Source organism: Notamacropus eugenii, chromosome 3 (assembly GCF_028372415.1).
Source record: "Notamacropus eugenii isolate mMacEug1 chromosome 3, mMacEug1.pri_v2, whole genome shotgun sequence".
Classification (NCBI taxonomy): Eukaryota; Metazoa; Chordata; class Mammalia; order Diprotodontia; family Macropodidae; genus Notamacropus; species Notamacropus eugenii.
The window spans coordinates 691,774-713,222 of NC_092874.1; the positions used below are offsets into that span (position 1 = coordinate 691,774).

The window sequence follows — 21,449 nt, forward strand, 5'->3', positions numbered from 1 at the left end:
GAAGGAGGTGGATTTGAGGTGAGCCATAAAGGAGCATTAGAAATTCCCAGATGAAGGGGAGGAAGGACATGTTAAGCACCAGGATGTCTCAAGGAAGGGAAAGTACAGCCTTCCAAAGCAATCATCTGCTTGTGGAGTGCAGTGAGAGAAGTTTTGAAAGGAAAGGTGGGGTGGTGCCAGGTTGAGAAGGCCCTCTAAGGATTCAGGCACAGGGAGGATTGCTGATCCACTTGATCTAAATGATCCCTTCAGGAGCAAGGATGATGTGTCTGAGAGTGATGAGAGGCTGGGGGAGACCTTTCCCAGGGTCATGATGGGGTGGACTCCAGCCAGAGTAGCAACCTTAAAAGAAGTGGGAGGGTGTGAGAGAGAAGGTTCTGCTGAAGTCAAGAGAACAGGGCTTGGTGTTGGGAAAGGAAGGGAAGGGAGAGGAAAACCATCAAGAATCCCAGGGGAGATGCCTCAGATAGAAAGAGAAACATCAGGACCCCCCACCCCACCCCCACCATTTCAGCTCCTATTAACTCTTCTCTTTCCCCACTAGAATGGGGGGTCCTTGAGAGCAGCGAATGTCTTTCTCTTCACAGATATTTGAATCCCCAACCCTTAACACAGAGTCTGGCACATGGCAAGCCCTTCTTAAATGCTTGGTGATGGATGGACTAGGGATGACTTGTAGGGAGGGGACAAGGATGTCCCTAGGCTCCATTACCAGACTGGGAGCTCAGTCCTGATCACCCTGACTAGTCAGTAGAGAACCATAGAGTTAGAGAGAGTGATCTAATGCTAACCCTCCAGATTTTATAGACAAACAAGCTTCAGAAACTCAGGGAGGACAGTGACTTGACCAAAGTCACTGTAGAGAGCTCTCAGCTGACCTGGGACCTGGAAGTCTCCTGACCCCTGCTCCAGGCATGTGTGGGTGGCTGAAATCTCTGTGTGGGTGTGCACTGAGGAGGATCAGAACCCTTGGGGAATACTTTTTCTGGGAGAGGAGACCCTGGCTAGCTTATTGAAGAAGCTCTGAATCTTCCAGAAAACACCATCTTAAGGGACTTAGTCTGTGCCTCCCCCACAGCTCAGTGGGATCAGCCTTTCCCAGGTTTATCTCATGTTAGGATGGGTCCAGCCATATCCAGGGTGACCTTCCACTGCTCCCAGCTCAGCCCCTCACCCAGAAAACCTGGAACATCCCTAGGCCCTTCAATACTGAGAATCACTCACACTCAAGGACTCCTAGTCTGATGAGGTGAGAGACGAGGGTCACTCAGGCCCCAGAGAACACATCCCACGGCCCACTCTTCCTCTGAGTGCAACATTCACATGCAAGAGCAAGGTACATCCTTCATTCTGGGGTGGCCAGCCAGCTCTCCTCTGGCAGATCCTCTGGCTCTCAACACCAACACAAATGAAAAAGGAGAAAGGCCATGTGGCCCAGGGGAAGGATGCTCAGAAAGGTTTGCTTCTCATTTTCCATGGGGAGAAGGGAAAGTCTGGGTAGAAAAGGAGTGAGGAACCCTGAGGGAGAAGGGCTGAGAACACAAGCATCTTCACCTGATTTTGCATTCATGGCCAGTGGGAGCTTCAGGTAGTGGGCTAACCACAGGGCTAACCATATTCCACTTGGCTACTCTTAGGTAGGCACCTGTCTAGCTGAAGGCAGGCACAACATTCCTCCCCCACATCTGGCTCATATCAATGTGGGTATGAGTAGGTTCTCCCTGAATGTTGATCACCACTCCTGTGGTCAACATGATGATAACACTCTCTGGACCACATTCAGCTGGTCCTGGATGGACAACACTCTCCATTCCTGGATCTGCACTTGAAGCCATTTCAACATGGTAGGACTGGCCAGCATTTGAGTCCCCTGGCTGGACTCTTTCAGAGCCTAGGGCCCCTGCATTCTCCAATGAGAATTCTGGAGAAGTTCAAAGACCAGAGACAGTGCCTCCCTGTCCCTCTGCCCTGAAGAGTTCTCTGAGGAGCCCTCCCCCCATGAGGAACGGTCCCCTCTCTCCTGCTTGCCTAGGCATGAAACCCCCATCATTGGGAATACCATTCAAGCAGTCCCCTTGCCCAGCAGGGCCTCCTCACTGCACCAGGGACATAATGGTGGTGCCAACTACAATCTGCTCCCCAACCAAGGAAATGCCAAGTGCAGCTCTTCTGTATTTGTTTTAATTTACTTCTCTTCACCTGAAGACCAGGCCTTTCTTTTCTTTACCCAATAAGGACTTCTGACCCTGAGAGGCTGGATTACAGGTCACAGTACAGGGCTTTATGGAACACTGTACCCACTAGCATTTTTTGATGGTACACAGCAGCAACTGTACTCCCTTGGAGGACAGAGCCATTGTTGGCATAGACTGTGGTCACAGTGGGCTTCTCAGAGAGAATGTTCTGGATGCGAAGCACCTACAAAGAAAGTGAACCAGATTCATGACCATTTTTCACTGGGGACCAAGACCTCCTGTTGGTGTGGGACTAGTCAGGGACATTTGTCTTTTGGGAAAGTTCTCAGCAATCAGACAGAGCCTAGCAGCTTCTTTTTCTTTTCTTGGGCTTTGATTCAAGTCCTGAGAACATACTTTTATGTGTTTCTCACATACCTTTCATCTCTTGCCCAAAGCCTGGAAGGCTGGAGGTATAGGGTGGGGAGCCTGATAAGGCCTGAGAATGTGCCTGATGTGAGTCTGGGATGATCAAAACCTAGGAGACTTGTTGCTTGCCTCATACACATAAAAAGAGAAGAATGAGGCCACATGGGTGGAGAATAATAACACTGCCTCTCTCCCTTAAGCTTTTATTTTGCTCAAATGCACTTGCACACTAAGCTGAAGAAAATATTGGGAGAGGATTCTTTTGGGGGAGGGATTCCTTCCCTATGAAATTATTTTCAAGGGACTATAGACCAGTCATCAGAAATTAAGGGGTAGTTACAAAGGAATTTCTAACCATAGTTCGTAGAATTGTCTGAAACAACAGACAGTGATTGAGTTCAAGGCTAAAGAGTTTTGAGGAAAGGTTGCATCAGCATAATATAGCTTGCTGGCTATTCTGTGCTCCAAGTGAACTTGGTTTATAGAGATGAAGACTTACCTTTCGGGAAGAAAAATGGGAGTATAGGCAATGCTCTGGAAATTGATTTATGGGGAGAAAAACTGTTGAGTGCTTTCCTATTGTCTAATTCTGGGTGTGTAAAGGGTCTTTCTGTCAACTTTAGGGCTTGAAGCTAAAGGAGAGGTGGAAGCATTCATTGGTAGCAATAGCCAAGTGGCAAGCAGAGCCACCCCTGGTACCAGCCAGAACACTACGCAAAAAGAGAGTATCTTGCACTGATCCTGAGCTTGGGGAAGGGAGACGGAGCACTGTCCAACCAGCAGGAAGCTGACCCAGCAGGGGTAGGGCAATGACATCATGACCACACTATAAGACATGGTGGCCCTGTGGATTTGGAAGCATGAATTCCCTGCGGCATGAACCCTTTGTGTGTTTTCCTCTCTCTATATTCCCTGGCTCACATATGAACCCCACATGTATATCTTTCCAAACACATTTCCTAGGGAAATCCAATATCCCAACGAAGGTGTGTGTAGGAATGTGTGCCAGGCTTCTAGGGGAAATGTTCTATGTATACCAGGTGGCCCAAAAACCTTTAAGTCTTATGAGCTTAAAGTTGAACTAGGACTTCTGGTCCTGGTACCTGCACTGATTTTTCTATTGCTATTTCATTAAATAACATGTCTTTAAAATAATTGTATCCTGATGAGTAAAAGCAAACACATTGGTGGGGGCTCAAGAACTATGGTTTGCTTTATTTTTTCATGGTTGCAGACCAATGGAGTACCTTGAGCCTGGGGGAGTTCAGAGATGGGCAAACCCTTGATCTCAATGTCACCTATGTGTGTTCTACTTCATTAGTGTACTCTGAAATTCCTTTACCTAATCATAATCTTTTGCTATTCCCTCTTCCCAATGCCTTACAACCCTTAACTCTTTTTCATTCTCACCATGCCCTCTTTCCCCTGTACTCCTCACTACTTTCTCAGGTGACCATCCCTGTCCTGCCTACACTCTCCTCAGTTCTCTCTCTTGATGCTTTGGTGAACCCATTCAAATCCATGCTAAACCCTTCCCTAATCTCAAATCCATCACTGCCTTGTGTATTGCCAATGGTGCAGTGCCTGACCCAACCTTGGATTATTCCCTTCACTTACCTCCTTCTCTCACACTGCTAAAGGAAATCATAAACCCAAGCTGACTGTGCCCACTATGTATATGTGGTACCCATCTCAACTGGGCCATTTCTATGGCAGAGCAATTTTTCTATACTTTCCCAATAGATCCCCTGCCCAGACCTTGTTCCTTGTCCCTCCCTCCTCTCAGCTGAGGCTCTCACCTCATACTTCCTGAAAAATACAGAGGCTGGGGACTCCCTGGGATTTCCCTCTTCTCCCCTCCTCATCTGACATCACTCAGATGGCTTCTCCCACTGAGCTCCTTCACTGGCTCTTGATGAGAGATGGTCTTTCTCCTGGCCAAGGCCAACCCTCTCCATGCCCCTTGGATCCCATGCCCTCCTGTCTTCTCCAGCCCCTCTTCTCACAATCATCCCCACCCCCACTTATCTTCAATCTCTTCCTTCTGAGCATGTCTCCTCTTTTCTTAAACCAGGCCTCATTTGATGCCAACAAACACACTAGTTGATTCCTATCTATTGGCTGGCTAAAGTCCACAAGAGAGCCATCTCCAGCAGGTGCCTCTTCCTCACCTCCTTTCACCTGGTCTAAAACCCCCAAACTCATCATTCAGCTACAACTTCTCTTTCCAAAGTTCCCAGTAATCTCTTACCTACCAAACTGGTTGGCTGTTCCCTGACCCCTCTGCAGCCTTTGATCCTGTTGGTCACTGTCCCCTCCTTGCTCTCTTCTCTCCAGGTTTAAGGCAGACCCCAATCTCTCTAGGTTCTCTGCCTCCCTGTCTGACCACTCCTTCTCTGTCTACTCTGGCCCACAATGCCCACTAAGCATTGGATTCCCTCAGGCTCTATCCTGGCCCCTCTTTTCCTTTCTATGCCCTTTTCCTCCATGATCTGATCAGTTCCCGTGGAAGCAGATTTTCCTTAGTATCAGGATGTCTCTAATGCCCATGTCAGCATTTCTTCTTTTCTGAACTTGCCTCTGCCCATGAACCCAAAGGAAGTCATACCTCTGATCCAGGGGGGTCTGCAGGGTCATACTTCAGCAGCTTCAAGCCATTGGGGTGACATCCTGCCCAAACATCACCGGTGGCAGGGTCAACAGATAAGTTATCAACCAATGTGCCCAGATGGAGAACCTTTTAAGTTAAATGAATGTCATGAGGAAACCTTCTCTCCCTCATTCTCTGACCATCCCTTCCATCTTCCAGGAAAAGGTAAGGTTGGGACTGACCCATAGTGAGCACTGCCGCCTTCCTCTCTCTCCAGATGGACTTTGCTGCTCATCAGTGGAGAATGACATCCCTCCTCCCCCTCATTCCTTCCAGCTGTGGAGGCCCTGACACTACCTAGAATAACTCCACTTTAAAGTCTATCTGGGAAGGCACCCCATGAAGTACCACAGAGATCATTACCTTCTCTTGAGTCAGGTTCCAGTTGTCATGTCTTTTCATAATATGGATGTTCTGAGACATTAATGCAGCTACATAGACGTATCTTCAAAAGAAAAATGTGTTTGCCTCTAGAGGAATCAATGGGAAGGAGTATGGCCCCCATCTCCTCCCCGCTTCTATTCTGGAGAGAAGATATGAATCCTGACTACAGTTACATGTGTTACTGACATCTTCTATAAAATTACAGAGGGTAAGAAGTCACGGGGTAGTGTCAGAGCGCACAGAGCACTGGACCTGGAGTCAGGGAGACCTGCGTTCAAATCCAGCCTCAGACATTACTAGCTGTGTGACCCTGGGCAAGTCACTTCATCGCTGTCTGTCTCAGTTTTCTTAACTTCAAAGTGGGCATAATAGCATCTCCCTCCCAGAATTGGTGTGAGAATCCACTGAGATTTGGAGCCTCTGTAAAGTCAGGCAAGCTGTCATGAGAAGAAGGTTGCCAGGGAGGAGAAAAGCTGAGAAGTACATTTCCTTCCCTTCCTTGCTCCCCCCTCCACCTCCTGCACCCCATCTCTTGTAAGGTCTGGAAAGGCTCCTTTCCCAATCCCATCTGAGCATGACTCTGGATATATCCCATTTTCCCCTTTGTCACTAGCCAGGGAGAACAGCTATAAAGTGACTTGAAATTTCCTTGAACTGAGAAATTAAAGAGGTAAAGTATGGACTTCAGAGTCAGGGGCTGTTTCCCTGGGACTGCTTCAAGCTCCACTTTCTGGGGAGTTTGGGGAATGAAATCCTAACCTCAAAAGTAGATCTATGTGAGGGAAAACTCCTTAATCCCTGCCATTTGCCAATAGAACTCAGGGGCACTTTCCAATATATTTAAAGATATTACATTTAAAAATGTATAAAGCAGTTAGGTGGCAAAGTAGAAGCTGGAAGACCTTAAATCAAATCTGGCCTCAGACCTCTACTAGGTTCTTTGCAGAGGACCATCCTCCAGTGAACAAAGGGGTCAGTGGAGGGGACTTTCAAGGATGTGTACATACTTTTTGTCTGGGGAAATACTGATTCCATTCGCAAAGCTAATCCCATTGGCCACCTCTTTGACTTCTCCTGGACTGTAATAAATCACATTTGTCCACTGTAAGTCCAAGTACATCTCCAGTTGTCCTAAGATGTCGTTGGTGAAATAGTGGTCATTGGTGGCATAGAATTGTTCTGGTCCTAGAACCACGATGTCATTCACACTGTAATTGGGGGGGGGGGGGGGGATAGAGGACAGGCAGAGAAGGAGAGAAAGTAAATGCAGCATCTGGATCACATACCAAACTCAAATTACTCTAGACATTCCAGCAATAATGGAGTAATTTACATGTTAGGACCCCCAAGATGTAGAGTTAATAGACCCTAGAAACTAACTCCACGACCTCCCTGCCTCCCTCCCACACTAAAATAACCCAAATAAGAAACAGAGAGCACTTTATGAAAAGAGAGCACTGAATGATCACAAAAGGGAATAGATGAGAGGTCACCAAAACGCAGCTCTCAGCTTCAACAAAAAGAGTCTATATTCAAGGAGTCAAACAGAGCCCATCGCTTGAGACAGAAGCTGAGATTTTTAGTTAGTTAGAGTTAGTTTGAACAGTGAAAATAGTCACAGGTGGAACCTTTCCACCCCCCAAAAGACTACTCCCTCCAATAAGTCGGGGAGAGTCAACAAGCTTTTATTAAACTCTTAGTGTGGGTCAAGCACAGGGGTACCAAGAAGGGCAAAAACAGTGCCAGTTAATCTAATGGGGAAGACACCATGCCACCAGCCAGGTAAAGATAAGATATGGACAAGATGATGTGGAGATAATTACCCAGTGAAGTAGAGAGCATTAAAGGGAATTGGGAAAAGCTTCCAGTAGAAAGTGGAATTTTATGTGGGATGTGAAGGAAGTCAGGGAAGACAGGAAATGGAAATGAGGTGGATGCATGGACTGGGGAGAGTGTTCAGGAGGGTCTCCCTCCAGTCTTCTTGGATGGGGGTTGAAAATCAACCCAAACAAAGCACACAGGCTCCACATCCTGCCTTTTAGACAGTCCTCAGCAAAACTCCAGATTCTCTCTCTCTTGTCTCCTCTCTCTCTTCCTCTCTCTCTCTTTCTCTTCCTCTTCCTTTCTCTCTCCTGCACCCCCCCTCCTCTTCCTCCTCCTCCTTGCTCCCCTTTTATTCTCTCAATATGCATGTATATATTTCACACACACAGGCAGAAAATATGTGTGCCTCTGACTCTAACACTAAATTTATTCTATGAAGTTTGGATTCAGTCAAAGGGCCACACCTGAGGACCTAGAGAACCACATGTGGCCTCGAGGCTGCAGACTCCCCACTCCTGGCAGAAATTGAAAAGTGGTAATGGAAATAGTATCAGTGTACCCCTGTGGAAGTTGGTCTGTGTCAAAATAACTAAACAAACAAAAAGGCTTTCCTGGGCATCCGTTGACCACTGAGGTCATGAGCTGGAGGGCATCTGGGATTGTTCACAAAGAATATGTTGGAGACACTCTTGACACTAATTAGGTATCAAGGAAAATTTATTGCAGCAGAGTTCAGAGGAATTGAACACATTGGCCAAAGTGGGCTCAACCCCCTTTCCAGAAGGAAGAGCACTGAGTGCAGCAGTGAGACGAGTCACATACCTTTAGTTCAAGACAGATCCTCCCACCAGGAGACGGATTGGTATATTCTCCATTAGGTCATCATCTTCTCTACACGCCTATTACATATCTCCTTGATATGTTTTCTTCCCTCCAACATATGAATTCTGCCTAATTTTGTGCTATCTCACCCCCATAGGCAAAGAAGTTTTTATGCAAGTGGCTTATTAAGAAATCACAAAGAAAAGCTTTCTCTTGAGTATTACTGGTCATATTTCTGAACCAGTTCAGGTCACATCAGCCCCTATCCTGATTCTGTGGTTTTCTGAAGGCCATTGACTGTCTTCTGATTGGGTGAATCTGCTTGCAGTCTGCTAGCCCCTTTATCTAACTTGCTTTTATTTTCTCAGTGGATCCTTCAACTTAGCAACTTCTGTGGAATTTTAATTCTTTACTATCTCTCACAGAATAGAAGTTGGAAGCCAGAGGAAGCCTGGCTAAGAGGGGAAGTTAAGGTCATCTCAGAGGATTCTGGGAAGATGGAGCAGTAGGTTAGAAAATTCAAAGCTCTCCAGATTTCTCTCACAGACAAAATAAAATAGTGCCTTTGGGTGAAGTGGAGTGGTAAAAACAAATAAAAATAGGGGCAGAACAGTGGTCTTTTTGGGACAATTGGAAAAGATTTGAAGAAAAATCCCAGGATGAGGTTTAGTTCCTGTGAAGAGTAAATACCTCTTAAACTACAAGCAGCAAACCCTGGGATTAGCTGGGTTGGCAGGCAGCCTCAGACTCAGTCACAGAAATTTTTACCCCGGGACAGCAAGGGGAGTTTGACATCTGAGCCAGGGAAGATCGGGAGAACCTCAGCTGACAAGGAATGCCAGATCCAGATATGCAGCAGAGACATGGCCCTGAGGGAGAAGGAACCAGCAAATGCCCAGTGAGTGCAGAAGAAATGGGGCAGGAAACCACTGGTTATAGGCACTTCTGGAGACTGGAAGTCTTGGTTTTGTTTCCAGGACAGGGTGAAGAACTGAAGGATCTGAGGGTAGAGGCACCATCTTCCATAGCCCAGGACTAGAGGTGATTACAAACACTAAGCTACTACAAAAAAGGAGAAAGAAGTCAACCATAGAGAGTTACTATGGGAATAGAGAAGACTGGAGTTCATCTTCAGAGGAGGATACTGAAGCAAAAAAATCCTCTTCTACACCAAAGAGTAATGTCAAATATTCACCTCCCCAAAAAGAATTTATACAAGAATTTAAAAAAACTTTAAAAATCAAATGGGAAAATTTAGGAAATTAAAAAAATAAGAACAATCCAAGAAAAACAAGAAGATTATGAAAAGAAAGTCAACCAATTAGAAAAGGAAATCCAGAATCTTAACGAAGAAAATGACTCCTTGAAAATCATAATTGCACAAGGGAAACAGTGAAGTTATAAGTGAAGTTATAAGAGATCAAGAAAAAATAAAACAAAATATAAAGAATGAAAAAAATAGAAGAGAATGTGAAATATCTCATAAGAAAAATAACCAATTTGGATATCAGATCAAGAAGAGAAAACATAAGAATAATTTGACTACCTGAAAGTTATGATTAAAAAAAAGGAGACTCTTGATACAGCAATACAAGAAATAAAGAAAATTATCCTGAAGCATTAGAACAAGAGGAGAAAGTACAAATAGAGAAAATCCACTGGTCACCACCTGAAAGAGATCCTATGAGGAAAACCCACAGGAATATCATAGTCAAATTCCAAAACCCCCAGCTCAAGGACAAAATATTGCAAGCAACAAGAGAAAAAATTTTAAATGTGACAGTGATATAATGAGAATTACACAAGACCTGACAGTGACTACACTAAAAAACCACAGGCCTTGGAACAGTCCATATCAAAGAGCAAAAGAACTGGGCTTGTGACTGAAAATATCATACCCAGCAAAGCTAAGCATAACCCTGAATGAAAAAAATGAGCATTTAATGAATTGTCAGACTTTCAGACTTTTGTTTTTTAAAAAAAGCAACCCTGAACTTAATAGAAGATTTGACCTACAAGAGACAAGAAAAACATAAAATATATATCAAAGACTAAGTACAAGGGACTCAACAAAGACACATGATTTACCTTGTTTTATGTTCAGGTTTGTTGTTAGTAATTAGGTAGTTCATGAGAAAGATTGGAGTAGATCTGAGCATGACATGGTTTTAAAGAGAAGAACCATTAACAACAGCTAAAAACTCATACAAATGATGAGTGAGAGGAAGAAATGACACAGAGGAAATAGATGGGGAAGGAGGGCTGGTGGTTCTGGAACCCTGCTCTCATTGGGAATGGGTTAGAGGGAACAACACATGGATATCTAGAACAGGATAAAAGTCTTCCAAATTCAGAAAGAAATAAAAGGCTAAGGGGATAGATAAGGGGGAGAAGATAAGGGAGGGATCTTTAGAGAGGAGGATGAGGGAATAGGAAAAAGGGGTATAGACGGGTGTTTAGATTAATGGAAATGGGAGGGTAAGGGAGGGATTCTTGGGGAGTATGGGTAGGTTAAATGATGAGAAGGCAAGGTAGCAAGTAGAAGTAAAGTAGAGGAGTCAGGAGGGATAGAAAATAAAAGATACGCACAAACACAAAATAAAGATCAGGAGTAGAATTTGTTGGTGGTGATCACGATCTTGGACAAAGTTAAAGCTAAAACAGACTTAATCAAAAGAGAAAAACAGAGAAATGATGCTATGTTTCAGTCCTATTAATCAATGAGGTTTTGGACTATTTAAAACAACTAGACAACATAAAGTGGGAATATTGCTGGGGTATCGGAAATGATGAATAGGTGGACTTGGAAAAATATGAAAGGACTTGAATTTATGAAGAGGTTATCCAACCTCAGAGAAACAGAGGATAAATATAGTGCAGTCTTACATAGATGCATGTGAATGTATATATTTATATGTGAGTATAATGATAGATATCTAAGTATGGGTAAGTTTGAGTAGGTACCAGCATATGTATGTATATCTTCGTTTGTATATGTCTACGTATATGTATATGTATCTATCGTTCTATCTATCTATCTATCTATCTATCTATCTATCTATCTATCTATCTGTCTGTCTGTCTGTCTGTCTGTCTGTCTGTCTGTCTGTCTGTCTGTCTATCTATCTATCCATCTATCTATCTATCTATATGCACTTAATTGTAGCCTTCCAGGGAGGGAAGAAGGAGGAAAAAAAACAACATAAAAAGTGCATAGCAGAGAACAAAAGGAAATTTACAAGGAAACAAAGAGAAGATGGACAGCTCCCAATACAACGAGCAGTACATACAGGCAATCCTCTCCTATGTTCTCTTGTACACATGGCTTTTTTCCTTTTCTTATTTTGTTTTATTCTAGTCTTAGTATTTGTTAGTTTCTTTTTTCTTTTCTTATTTTGTGTTTAAATTTAAAATAATAAAAAAGGTCACCTCCATCTTGAGGCCACAATGCATTTTGGAGAATCAGAAACTTAGCTTCCAGGTTGTATTTCTCTGCTTGCCTCTTCCAAGACTAGGAAAGGATCCTCTGTTGCCAGTGCAGTGGTGCCACCCACCTCACCCCCACCCCAAAGCCTGGGACAATGAGGCTAAGCAAAGCAAAGCAGCCTGGGTGAGGGGTGGAGCTGTGCCTCCCTAAAGGTAAATTCTGCCTCCCAAAGCTGGTGGCTGATCGGGAGAAGGCCACTGTCCTTCATTTCCCTCACTTTACTGGAGCTCATGCTCCTTTCCTGCAAGGTGCTGTGAGGCTATGGGCTAGCCTGGACCAAGGTCGCCCAAACTCTCCCTTCAGCCCTGCCTGCCTGCTCAGGCTGGGTCAGGACAGCAGCAGTACCTCCCTCACGCAGACACACTCCTGAGATCCTCTCTGGCTCTGGACCTCTGGGAGGCTATTGCTGACCTGTCGGGACGCAGTTAGCAGGGGCAGCTGGCCATGTGATCCTGCATCTCTGTGCAGCCAGGGCTGAGCCACACTGCCCATCTCTCCATCCCTGTTTTTTCCCCTTTCCCTTTCTTCCCCATCACAGCCTAGGGAGATGATATAATTTGAAGGGTGCTTTGTCTATGCATGGGTCCATTGGCTCTTGTAGGATCATAAGGGAACAGGGAGACCAGAAATAAAAGTGGAGAATCCCAGGGCATCCCTTGCCATGACAGACGGAGAAGGAAGGTGGTAAATACAGAGAGACCTAGCGCAGGTGCTCCATGCCCTCAGTACTGGGAATTTGGGGTGGGAGGAGCTGAGGAGTCTCTCCAGATACAATGGAAAGACAAACAACTTTGAAAGCTGTAAGAACCATCCTCCATGCTGTGACCCACCATGATTCCAGAGAAATGATGATGAAAAGACACTCTCCATCTTCTGATGGATGTGATGCGGTTAAGGGGCAGAGCAAGACAAACCTGGTTTGTAGAAGGTCAATGAGGGAATTGCTTTGGCTTGACTGGATATTTGTTTCAAAGAATCCAGTTTTCTCTTTTTATTTTTTTTCTCCACAGTGGAGTGGAGGAGTGGGAAGGAGGGGAAAAATTTCTATTCATTTAGGAAACCTCACTAAACAATGGAGAGGTTGAGAGGAATTCTAGCGAGGAAGGCTGCAGCCACTTCTGGATGAGGTTACTGCACATTCATTGGGCTTTATTCTGTCACTGTGACGACAGAGCTCACAGAGGGTGGGGCCATCAGGACATATTTATACCATAAAAGCAAAGCATGTCAATAAAATGCTGTTGTTTTTTCCCAATGCCACAGCAGAAGAGGGGTCAGAGGACTGGCAGTGGCAGGGGTTTAGGGAGATGGGGTTGGAGGGCCTAGATCTGTGATTTCACTGAAGGAGAGGATCATGGATGGGGAACCTTCCTCTACTCAAACAGGTCAGCACCAGCTTGGCACCTGCCCATAGACTTCAGCGCTGCTGGAGGCAGTGAGAGAGGGACTTGGCCAGGGTCCCCCAGCCAGCAGATGTCAGAGGCAGCCCTTGAACCCAGGTCTCCCTGACTCTGACTGAGGCAGGTTTTCCTTCCACTCTTCCAGGCTGCAGATGGAGGACAATGGGGTCAACCAAGGGAATGAGAATTGCACTGAATAACCAATCCTAGTTTCACTCAGCAGGGCTCACTCTTGACTCACCTTCCCAGAACTTTCTCTACTATGCCCTAGGTCAGGTCCTTTCTCTTCCCCTTCCTTTCTCCCCAATTAGAAGATGAGCTGCTTGAGGATAGGGATTGCTTGCATTTCTAATCTCAGGGCTTAGTGCCAAGCATACAGCAAGTACTTAATAAATGCTCATTGACAATGAAATCTAACTGCCTTAAATTTTAGAAGAGGAAACAGACCCAGATAGATGGAGAGGTAATCAGTAGCAGAGTTCAATTGGAAAACCAGGTCCTCTAGCCACAAGCTGCTAATCAGATCCCTCTGCAGTGGAGGAAATGCCTGGCCAGAGAACCCATGGATACCTTTGGCTAACTGAGGCTTTGCAGGTAGTAACCCTGTGGTCAAGGGGGGAACAATGTGGCCCACAGAGAAGCCCCAGGCCAAGGAGGAGAAGAAACATTCCTGTACCTTGAAAGCAGCTCGTGCTTGATGGTTTTCAGGTGGAACAGAGAATCGCCTTCAAACTGAAAGATTTCCACTGTGGATTTCTTCTGGGGGTGACTCACCACATACAAGTACACAGCATTGTCTGAGGAGGAAAGAGAGTAGCAGCCTCAGGAACAGATGGCTTTCTCTTGTTTCTTCCAGGAGTAGAGAACCAGCCATTCTCACTCCCATGTCAGAGCAGAGCTGCTAAACAACTTGCACTCTGCCTGGAATCCTAACAATCCACTTGTTCTGTCTCCTTGACTGCAGCAGGGAGATCTCCTGCCCCTTTTGTATATACAGGTGTCAGCCAAGACTGCCCTCTCTGCCCACTGCCTCTCCCTCCACATTCTTGCTTGGCAACCTCATGGCTCAGGGTTCCTTTCATGGGAACCCAACATCATCCAATGCCTGCTGGACATTGCCTCTGGGATGCCCCATGAGCACCTCAAACTCAACATGATCAAATGATGCTCATTATCTTTCCCTCCAGATCCATCCCTCTTCAGAATTTCTTACTGTTGACTCATATTGAACTGATGATCCACTGACATCTTTTTTCAGTTACACAGATGTAAGCACAGTTTCCCAACCCTATATTTGGGAAGTTGAGTTTTGTGCAATTAAAGTGAAATACATATATATGTATATATATACATGTATATATATCATATGTATGTATGTGCAAATCTTCTATTTATCCATGATTAGTTTCACTCACTATTGTAGCCTGACTATCAATCAATGAAGGGCTGATGAAGTACCTTCCCTGCGAGGCCTGGGGGCACAAGCACAAAGAAGGAAACAACCCCCACTGGCAAGGAACTGGCATTCAGGTGGGAAAGATGACTAGTCCATACAAAGATGTACAGGGCACAGACAGGCAATGATTCAACCCCATGAGATACAAAGTGGTTTGGGAGGTGAGGAGGGAAGGAGGTAGGGATGGACAGAGGGTCTGAGCAGTTGGGAAGAATCAAGGTAGGCAGAGGGAAAGAGGGATCCTGTCTCTGTGAAGTGACTTGCCCAGGGTCACACAGCTAGGAAGTGTCTGGGGTCAGATTTGAACACAGGAAGAGGAGTTCCATGCACCAATGTGCCACCTAGTGACCCTGAGAATATCTACATCCATAACATCTTTTTTCCTCATCCAGACTGCTTCCTGACTTTCTTTCCTCTCACAGGGGTCTGGGCCAGGACAGAATAAGATCACTGTCCTCCTGCTCTGACTTTGGCATGTTCCTGGCCTGGGTTTAGATCTGTGTGACACAACTCTGGGGTAGCCAAGAATGAGGTTCTATAGACTGATGGATTTGACCATCAGCCAGGTGAAGGGCTCTGCTGAATTCAAGGGATAGAACTGTAGGATCCCCTTCAGTCTGGCATTACCACCTTGATTAGGGTCCTTCATGCTTCAAACTGGGCAGGAGGCTGTGACTGAGAGCCACACCACTGCTACCTGCTTCCCAAACCTGACAGGACTACTGTTCCCCCTGGATGCCGCCCCTTGACCCAGGCACCCCGCTCTGCACTGAATCTGTGACCCAGAACTCAGTAGTGAATGACACCCATTCCTGTATCCCACCCAAGGTATATGGGTGCAGGACATTTTCCTGTCCTGAACTTCACAGATGTCTCTGTGTAACCTTTCCTAGCTAAACTCTGTCCCCATTGTCTCTCTCTATCTTCCTCTGCTGCCCTGCCATGGAAAAGTCACCCACTGTCATTTCTTTCTCTTGGATTTCCCAATGTGAATTCTGTTTGCTAGATCTGTGTGTTTGTAATGCCTCCTGCCAGCTGCAGAGCCTTCCTACCTCTATGCTTCTGCTGGTCATGCGCTCAAAGTTACAGCTTCACTAGTTTGTATAGAAGGAACATGCACAAACTAGCCTGCCCCTCCTCCAGGCTTGAGCCCTGAACCCTGCACAGGCTGGGCTTCTCCTCTCCTCCATCCCACTGCTCAGGCCCTGTCCTCCTGCTCCTCCTTTCATTGTCTGGACAGCAAGTGGGCCTCCTAATCAGCCTAGGAAGGAGAGAGGTGATCCCCCTTTGGAGTAAACTAAGCCCCATGGTAACCTCAGCCTCAGCCACAAGAACTTTCACTTCTTGGAACGAATCAGGAGTCCAAGTCTGAGTTGGGGAAGATTAAAGGAACCTGTGCTGCAGAGACAGGGCTGTGGGTAAGAAGGAAGCAGTACATACATGCCCCATGAGGGCAGAAGCAGTGGGGTGGGGAGGATGCTGGCTGGGGTGACTTCAAGGAGGCTGGAGGGCTTGGTTTTGACTCCAGGACAGAGGGGAGAGCTGAAGAGTGATCTGAGGTCAGAGGCACCATCCCCTATACACCAGGACTACAGATGATTGCAAAAATGAAGCTGCTACAAATTTAAAAATATGGGCAGGCAAAAGAGAATCAGACCATCCAGAGTTAGTAAGGGATAGAGAAGGCAAGGGATCATCATTGGAGGAGGACACCGAAGCAAGAAAAATGCCTCTCCTACCCCAAAAATAATGTCAAATGGTCAGTTGCCCAAAAAGAATTAATAAGAAAAACTTTAAGAAAGACAAAATCAAATGAGAGAGAGATTGAGGATAGTTTTAAGAAATAAGAGCAACCCAATAAAAATAAGGAGATTATGAAAAGAAAGTCAACTAACTGGAAAAGAATATCTAGAATCTTAAGGAAGAAAACAACTTCTTGAAAATTAGAATTATGCAATGAAAGCCCAGTAAAGTTATAAAAGACCAAAAAATAATAGAATAAAAGTGGAAATAATGAAAAATAGAAGGGAATGTGAAACATCTTGTAAAAAAAATAACTGCTCTAGAGAGCAGATCAACATGGGAAAACAAGTATAATTGGACTTCCTGAAAACTGTGCTTAAAAAAGTCTTGATACAATAATATAAGAAATAATTAAAGAAAATTGTCCTGAAGCATTAGAATAAGAGGAGAAAGTAGAAATAGGAAAAAATCCACCAAACATCACCTGAAAAAGATTCTATGAAGAAAACCTACAGGAACATCATAGTCAAATTCAGAAATTCCCAGTTCAAGGATAAACTAACATGAACAACAAGAAAAAAAAAACAATCCAAATATGTTGGTGCCACAATTAAAATCACACAAGACCCAGCAGTGGCTACACTAAAACACTGCAGCTCTTCGAACACTATTTACTGAAGAGCAAAAGACCTAAGGTTCCCGTTGAAAAGATCATACCCAGCAAAGCTAAGTGTAATCCTGAATGAACAAAAAAGGATATTTAATGAATTGTCAGACTTTCAGGTCTTTGTTAAAAAACAGACAAACAAACAATACAAACCTAAACTTAAAAGAACATTAGCCATATAAGATGCTAGAGAAATATAAGGTACATATCAAAGATTAATTGCAGGGGACTCAATAAGGACAGACTGCTTACCTTTCATGTGAGGAAATGTAAAACATGTGTCTGAGATTGTTGTTAGTGATTCGGAAGTTCACAAGAAAGATTGGGGTAGGTCTGAGTATGATGAGATTTAAAAAAGTAAAACCATTTAGGAACAAGTAAAGAGAATGATTATTTCATACAAATGAGGTGTGAGAGGAAGGAGTGATACAGAGGAATTAGGGCAGGAGGGCTGGCAGTTCTGAAACCCCTACTTTCATGGAATGAGTGTAATAGGGAACAAAACACATGGGTAGAAAGGTATCCAAGACTTCTAAATTCAGAAAGAAATGAAAGACTAAGGGAATAGGGAAGGGGGAGAGGACATGTGAGGGATTTCTAGAGGCAAAGCTGAGGGAATAGGAAAAGGGGGGTACAGAGGGTGTTTAGATGAATAAGAACGAGAGGATAAGGGAGGAATCTTTGGGGGGGACAGGTCAAGTAATAGGAGGGCAAAGTTGCAGGCAGAAGTAAAGTACAGGAGTCAGGAGGGATAGGAAATAAAGAGATACAAACATAAAATAAAGATCAGGAGTAGAACTTATTAGGGGGAAAAAAAGCAAGGAGAGTAATCATGAGCCCAGACAAAGTTTAAGCTAAAATAGATTTGATCATAAGAGAAAAATAGGGAAACTATATTATATGCCAGCTGTATCAGTCAATATTGTTTTAGACTATTAAAAACAACTAGACATTTTAAGGTGGGAATATTGTTGTGGTGTAGGAAATGATGAGTGGGCAGCCTTGGAAAAAATGGCAAGACTCATATTTCTGAAGGAAGAAGTTATCCACCCTCAGAGGAACAGAGGGCAAAGAAGTATGTTAGGATCTTGCCTAGATGCATATGAAGGCATTTGTCTAGACCTAAATACGATTAGAGATATTTAAGTACATGTCTGTGCATGTAAGTGTGAGCACATGTGTGTATGCATGTATGTACGTCTGCGTGTATATGTGTATGTTTGGATATGTATGAATGTAGCCACGACTAACTGTACCTTCTTGTGAGAAGGCGAGAAGAGGGAAGAAGACAGTAAAAAGTGAGCAACAGAAAGCAAAGACAATTTATAAGGAGGCCAAGAAAAGATGGGCAGCTTGGAACACAACACAGAGTATTTATTATATAGACTTTTTTGAAATGGAAAGTTATTATGTGCATTTTGAATCCTCCCTTAAGTTATGCTGTGCAGGCGGCAATGCCTTTTTCCATTTTGTATTTAAGTTTAAAATGTATTTCTATTCTTCTTGTGTATTTAAGTTTGGTCCCTTCCTTAGGGGACAGAAGTCCACCTACTGGTGTGCCTTTGGGCCAGGGCTGAGCACTGCATCTGTCACCCAAGGGCACCCAATGCACCTCTTAGCAGTTCTCTGAGGGCATCTCCCAAGGGGGAGGGGGTTTCTAACAGGCAAAGGCCTGAGAGTCTTCCTGAGGCAATGTCCTAGATCTTTGGAGGACTGAGCTCCTAATGGCTGCTCCCCACCCTGCCCTCTTCCTGCCAGCACCTCCATGCCGTGCCCACCTCCCCGCTTCCAGAGGTGCCCAGAGGAGCCTTACCTTTGTCAATGAAGGTACTGATCCCATGTGGGTTAAATGACTGCACATCAAACCCATTCTTGATTGGCAGGGCCCAGGCCCTGGGCTTGTCCTCATTCAGGTCCATCAGGAAGATTTCTCCAGGCTTATCAGGTGCAAAGCTGTGCAGACCTGGGTATTTTAACCCCTTGCAAAACCAGAGAAGAGCAAATTCATGTAAACAAGAGGTGCTATGAAGGTTTTCCATTGAGCTAAAGACAATGACCATGGGCCCGCAGATCTAGACGAAGAGTAATCTGGGCAAAGCACTCAATGCACGGCCTGGCACACAGTAGGTGCTCTATCAATGCTAGGTATTACTGTTGCGACTGCTATTCATGTAAACAAGAGGTGGAAATTCGAGCTTTGAAGGCTTTCTAAACAGACAAAGGTGCTGCTGTTCCCATCAGACCTAGGGACCCCAAGCCCTCCCTCCCCACCCTTGTCTGTGCCCCAGGTGGGTGACAGAAGACAAGAAGTAAGCATTGGCCCTGGACCAAGTCCATTACAAACAACTAATTTGATCCTCACAACAAGCCTGGAAGGTAGGCATTGTTATCATCCCCATTTTACAGCTGAGTAAACTGAGGCAAAAAGGACCTGCCCAGATCACCCAGCTAGAAAGTGTCTGAAGTTAGATTGGAAGTCAGGTCTTCCTGACTCCAGGACCAGCACTCAATGCACTGTGGCAAAGTCCATGAGCACCAGTGATAGAGGGAAGGGAAGGGAGAAGGGAAAGGAAGGGGAGGATGAGAATCAAAGAGGTGGAGACAAGGAGGGAGGAAAAGGGAATCCAGGAAATGTGGGCAGTTCAGATAGCACCACATCCAGAGGGCAGGCCATCTTTTGAAACGTCCCACCCAGTTTCCTCATGGTTATACACAATAACTCACTGCCATCCATCTGCCAGGTGGCACAGGCAGGTGAAGGATCTCTGGCTCAGTGGTCTCAGACCCCAAGGTGGTGAATGAAATGCCCCACATGTCCTGGAGGGGAGGTGCTGTGGCCCTAACACCTGCCCAGATCTGAGCATGTTGGGAAACTGATGCTCCCAACATCTTCTAGGAAACTACAGTCTGATCCAAACCCCTTGTTGCCTCTTGAATCCACAGGGAGTCCTGCACGTTAGACACAGTTTTCCCCTTGGATAGCACACAGCCTAGTAAGGAAGGTGGTCCAAATGATCCAGGCTGAGTGCAGGGAACTACCAAGTGAGGCTGCAAGAGGTCAGAGGAGGAAGGACCCTCCCTTCACCCCAGGCTGGGATGCTGGGAGAGGCCTTGTGAGGCAGTAGGAGGCTGGGGCACTGAGGCAGCAAAGAGCTCAGAGTGACATTGCAGAGGACGAAGGAGCAGGAGAGGTGAGAGGGGTTTCCTCTATCATTGAGTGGAAGACTGTGGGCCAGAGAGAGGGCATTCTGGGGATACTGGGGGCCAGGCTGGAGGGACTCCTTCCTTCTACTTGGTGTCTGACTTAGCTAATGAAGGTGGTGGCCACACAGCCGGATCTTGTGTACCCAGGGATACGAAGTCATTGAGACTAGACCCTGGGGAAGCCTCTGAAGGCTTCAGAGAGGAGCAGTAAGGAGTCCAAAACAGGATGTTAGGATGATTCCATTGGCACCTCTGGGTGAATGGGAGGGCCTTGTCATGGTCAAGGAACGGTAGTCCTGAACCCCACTGGCCGTGGTGCTGAAGGGCAAGGGACCCCACATGAGACCAAATGTAATCTGGGCAGAGCGTTCAGTGTAGGGCCTGGAATGGTGCACAGTAGGTGCTCTATCAATGCTAGGTATTACTGTTACTATCTTTACTGTTGGAGCAGTAAGGGACATTTTTCAGAGGCCACTCTGATTAAATGGAGGAAAGGGAGAAGGGAACAATCATTCCTAGAGCACTTACTATGTGCCAGCCTGTTTACCCTTGTTTTACAGTTGGGGGAACTGAGGTAAACAGAAGTGAAATGACTTGCCCAGGGCCACTTAGCTAGTAAGTGTCTGAGGCAGGTTTTGAATTCAAGTCTTCTGCCTCTGGGCATTGTGGCAGCACCTTGCTGTGTGCTGTCAGTGGGGGCAGGAGCCTGCTGCGTGTGGACTCTCCTGCTTATGACCCCTTGCCTCTATCCTGCTGCAGGCAGATGTGTGTCCAGCTGCATGCCAACTCCCTGCAGAGGGGCCTCTCCTTGGGGGTCTTGACTCACAGTGCTGATGAAGGCCAGCCCACTAGGCAGGATGTCGATATCCTCGGAACCACTCTCTGTGGAAGAAGACCAAGGTCAGGGGCACTTAGAATGACTCAGAAATTTGGCAAAGGCATGAGCCCTTGGCAATCCCCCCTCCACACAATACGCGGTCCTCTGTAGGCTTCAGCACAATCACTGCCAGACCCGACCTTGGGGCCTGTTCTTATTTCCCTGGGACCCCAAGGCTCCAAGGTCGAAGGCCCATGACCCAGCCCAAAGCTGGCTCTTACTGCTGGCCAGGCCCCAGTACCACTCTGAAGGCTTCCATGTGTCTTATGTGAGAGAAAGACAGTCCCTGCCCTGAAGGAGCTGACAGCCTAAAGGGACCCCAGTGGGACAGG

General features: G+C 45.7%; 1 protein-coding gene across 1 annotated transcript in view; it reads right to left on the bottom strand.

The window, feature by feature from the left end:
- Positions 1-2,165: 2,165 nt before the first annotated feature.
- LOC140532340 (serum paraoxonase/lactonase 3-like) overlaps positions 2,166-21,449 on the bottom strand; it is a 28,111-nt gene continuing 8,827 nt past the window's right edge. Inside the window, exons 3-9 of the mRNA XM_072650737.1 lie at positions 21,067-21,122; positions 18,850-19,015; positions 13,847-13,967; positions 6,645-6,845; positions 5,617-5,698; positions 5,212-5,340; positions 2,166-2,418 (exon numbers count right to left, since the gene is read on the bottom strand). Coding sequence (XP_072506838.1) covers positions 2,260-2,418; positions 5,212-5,340; positions 5,617-5,698; positions 6,645-6,845; positions 13,847-13,967; positions 18,850-19,015; positions 21,067-21,122 — 914 coding nt within the window. The 3' untranslated portion in view covers positions 2,166-2,259. The remainder of the gene's footprint in view (positions 2,419-5,211; positions 5,341-5,616; positions 5,699-6,644; positions 6,846-13,846; positions 13,968-18,849; positions 19,016-21,066; positions 21,123-21,449) is intronic.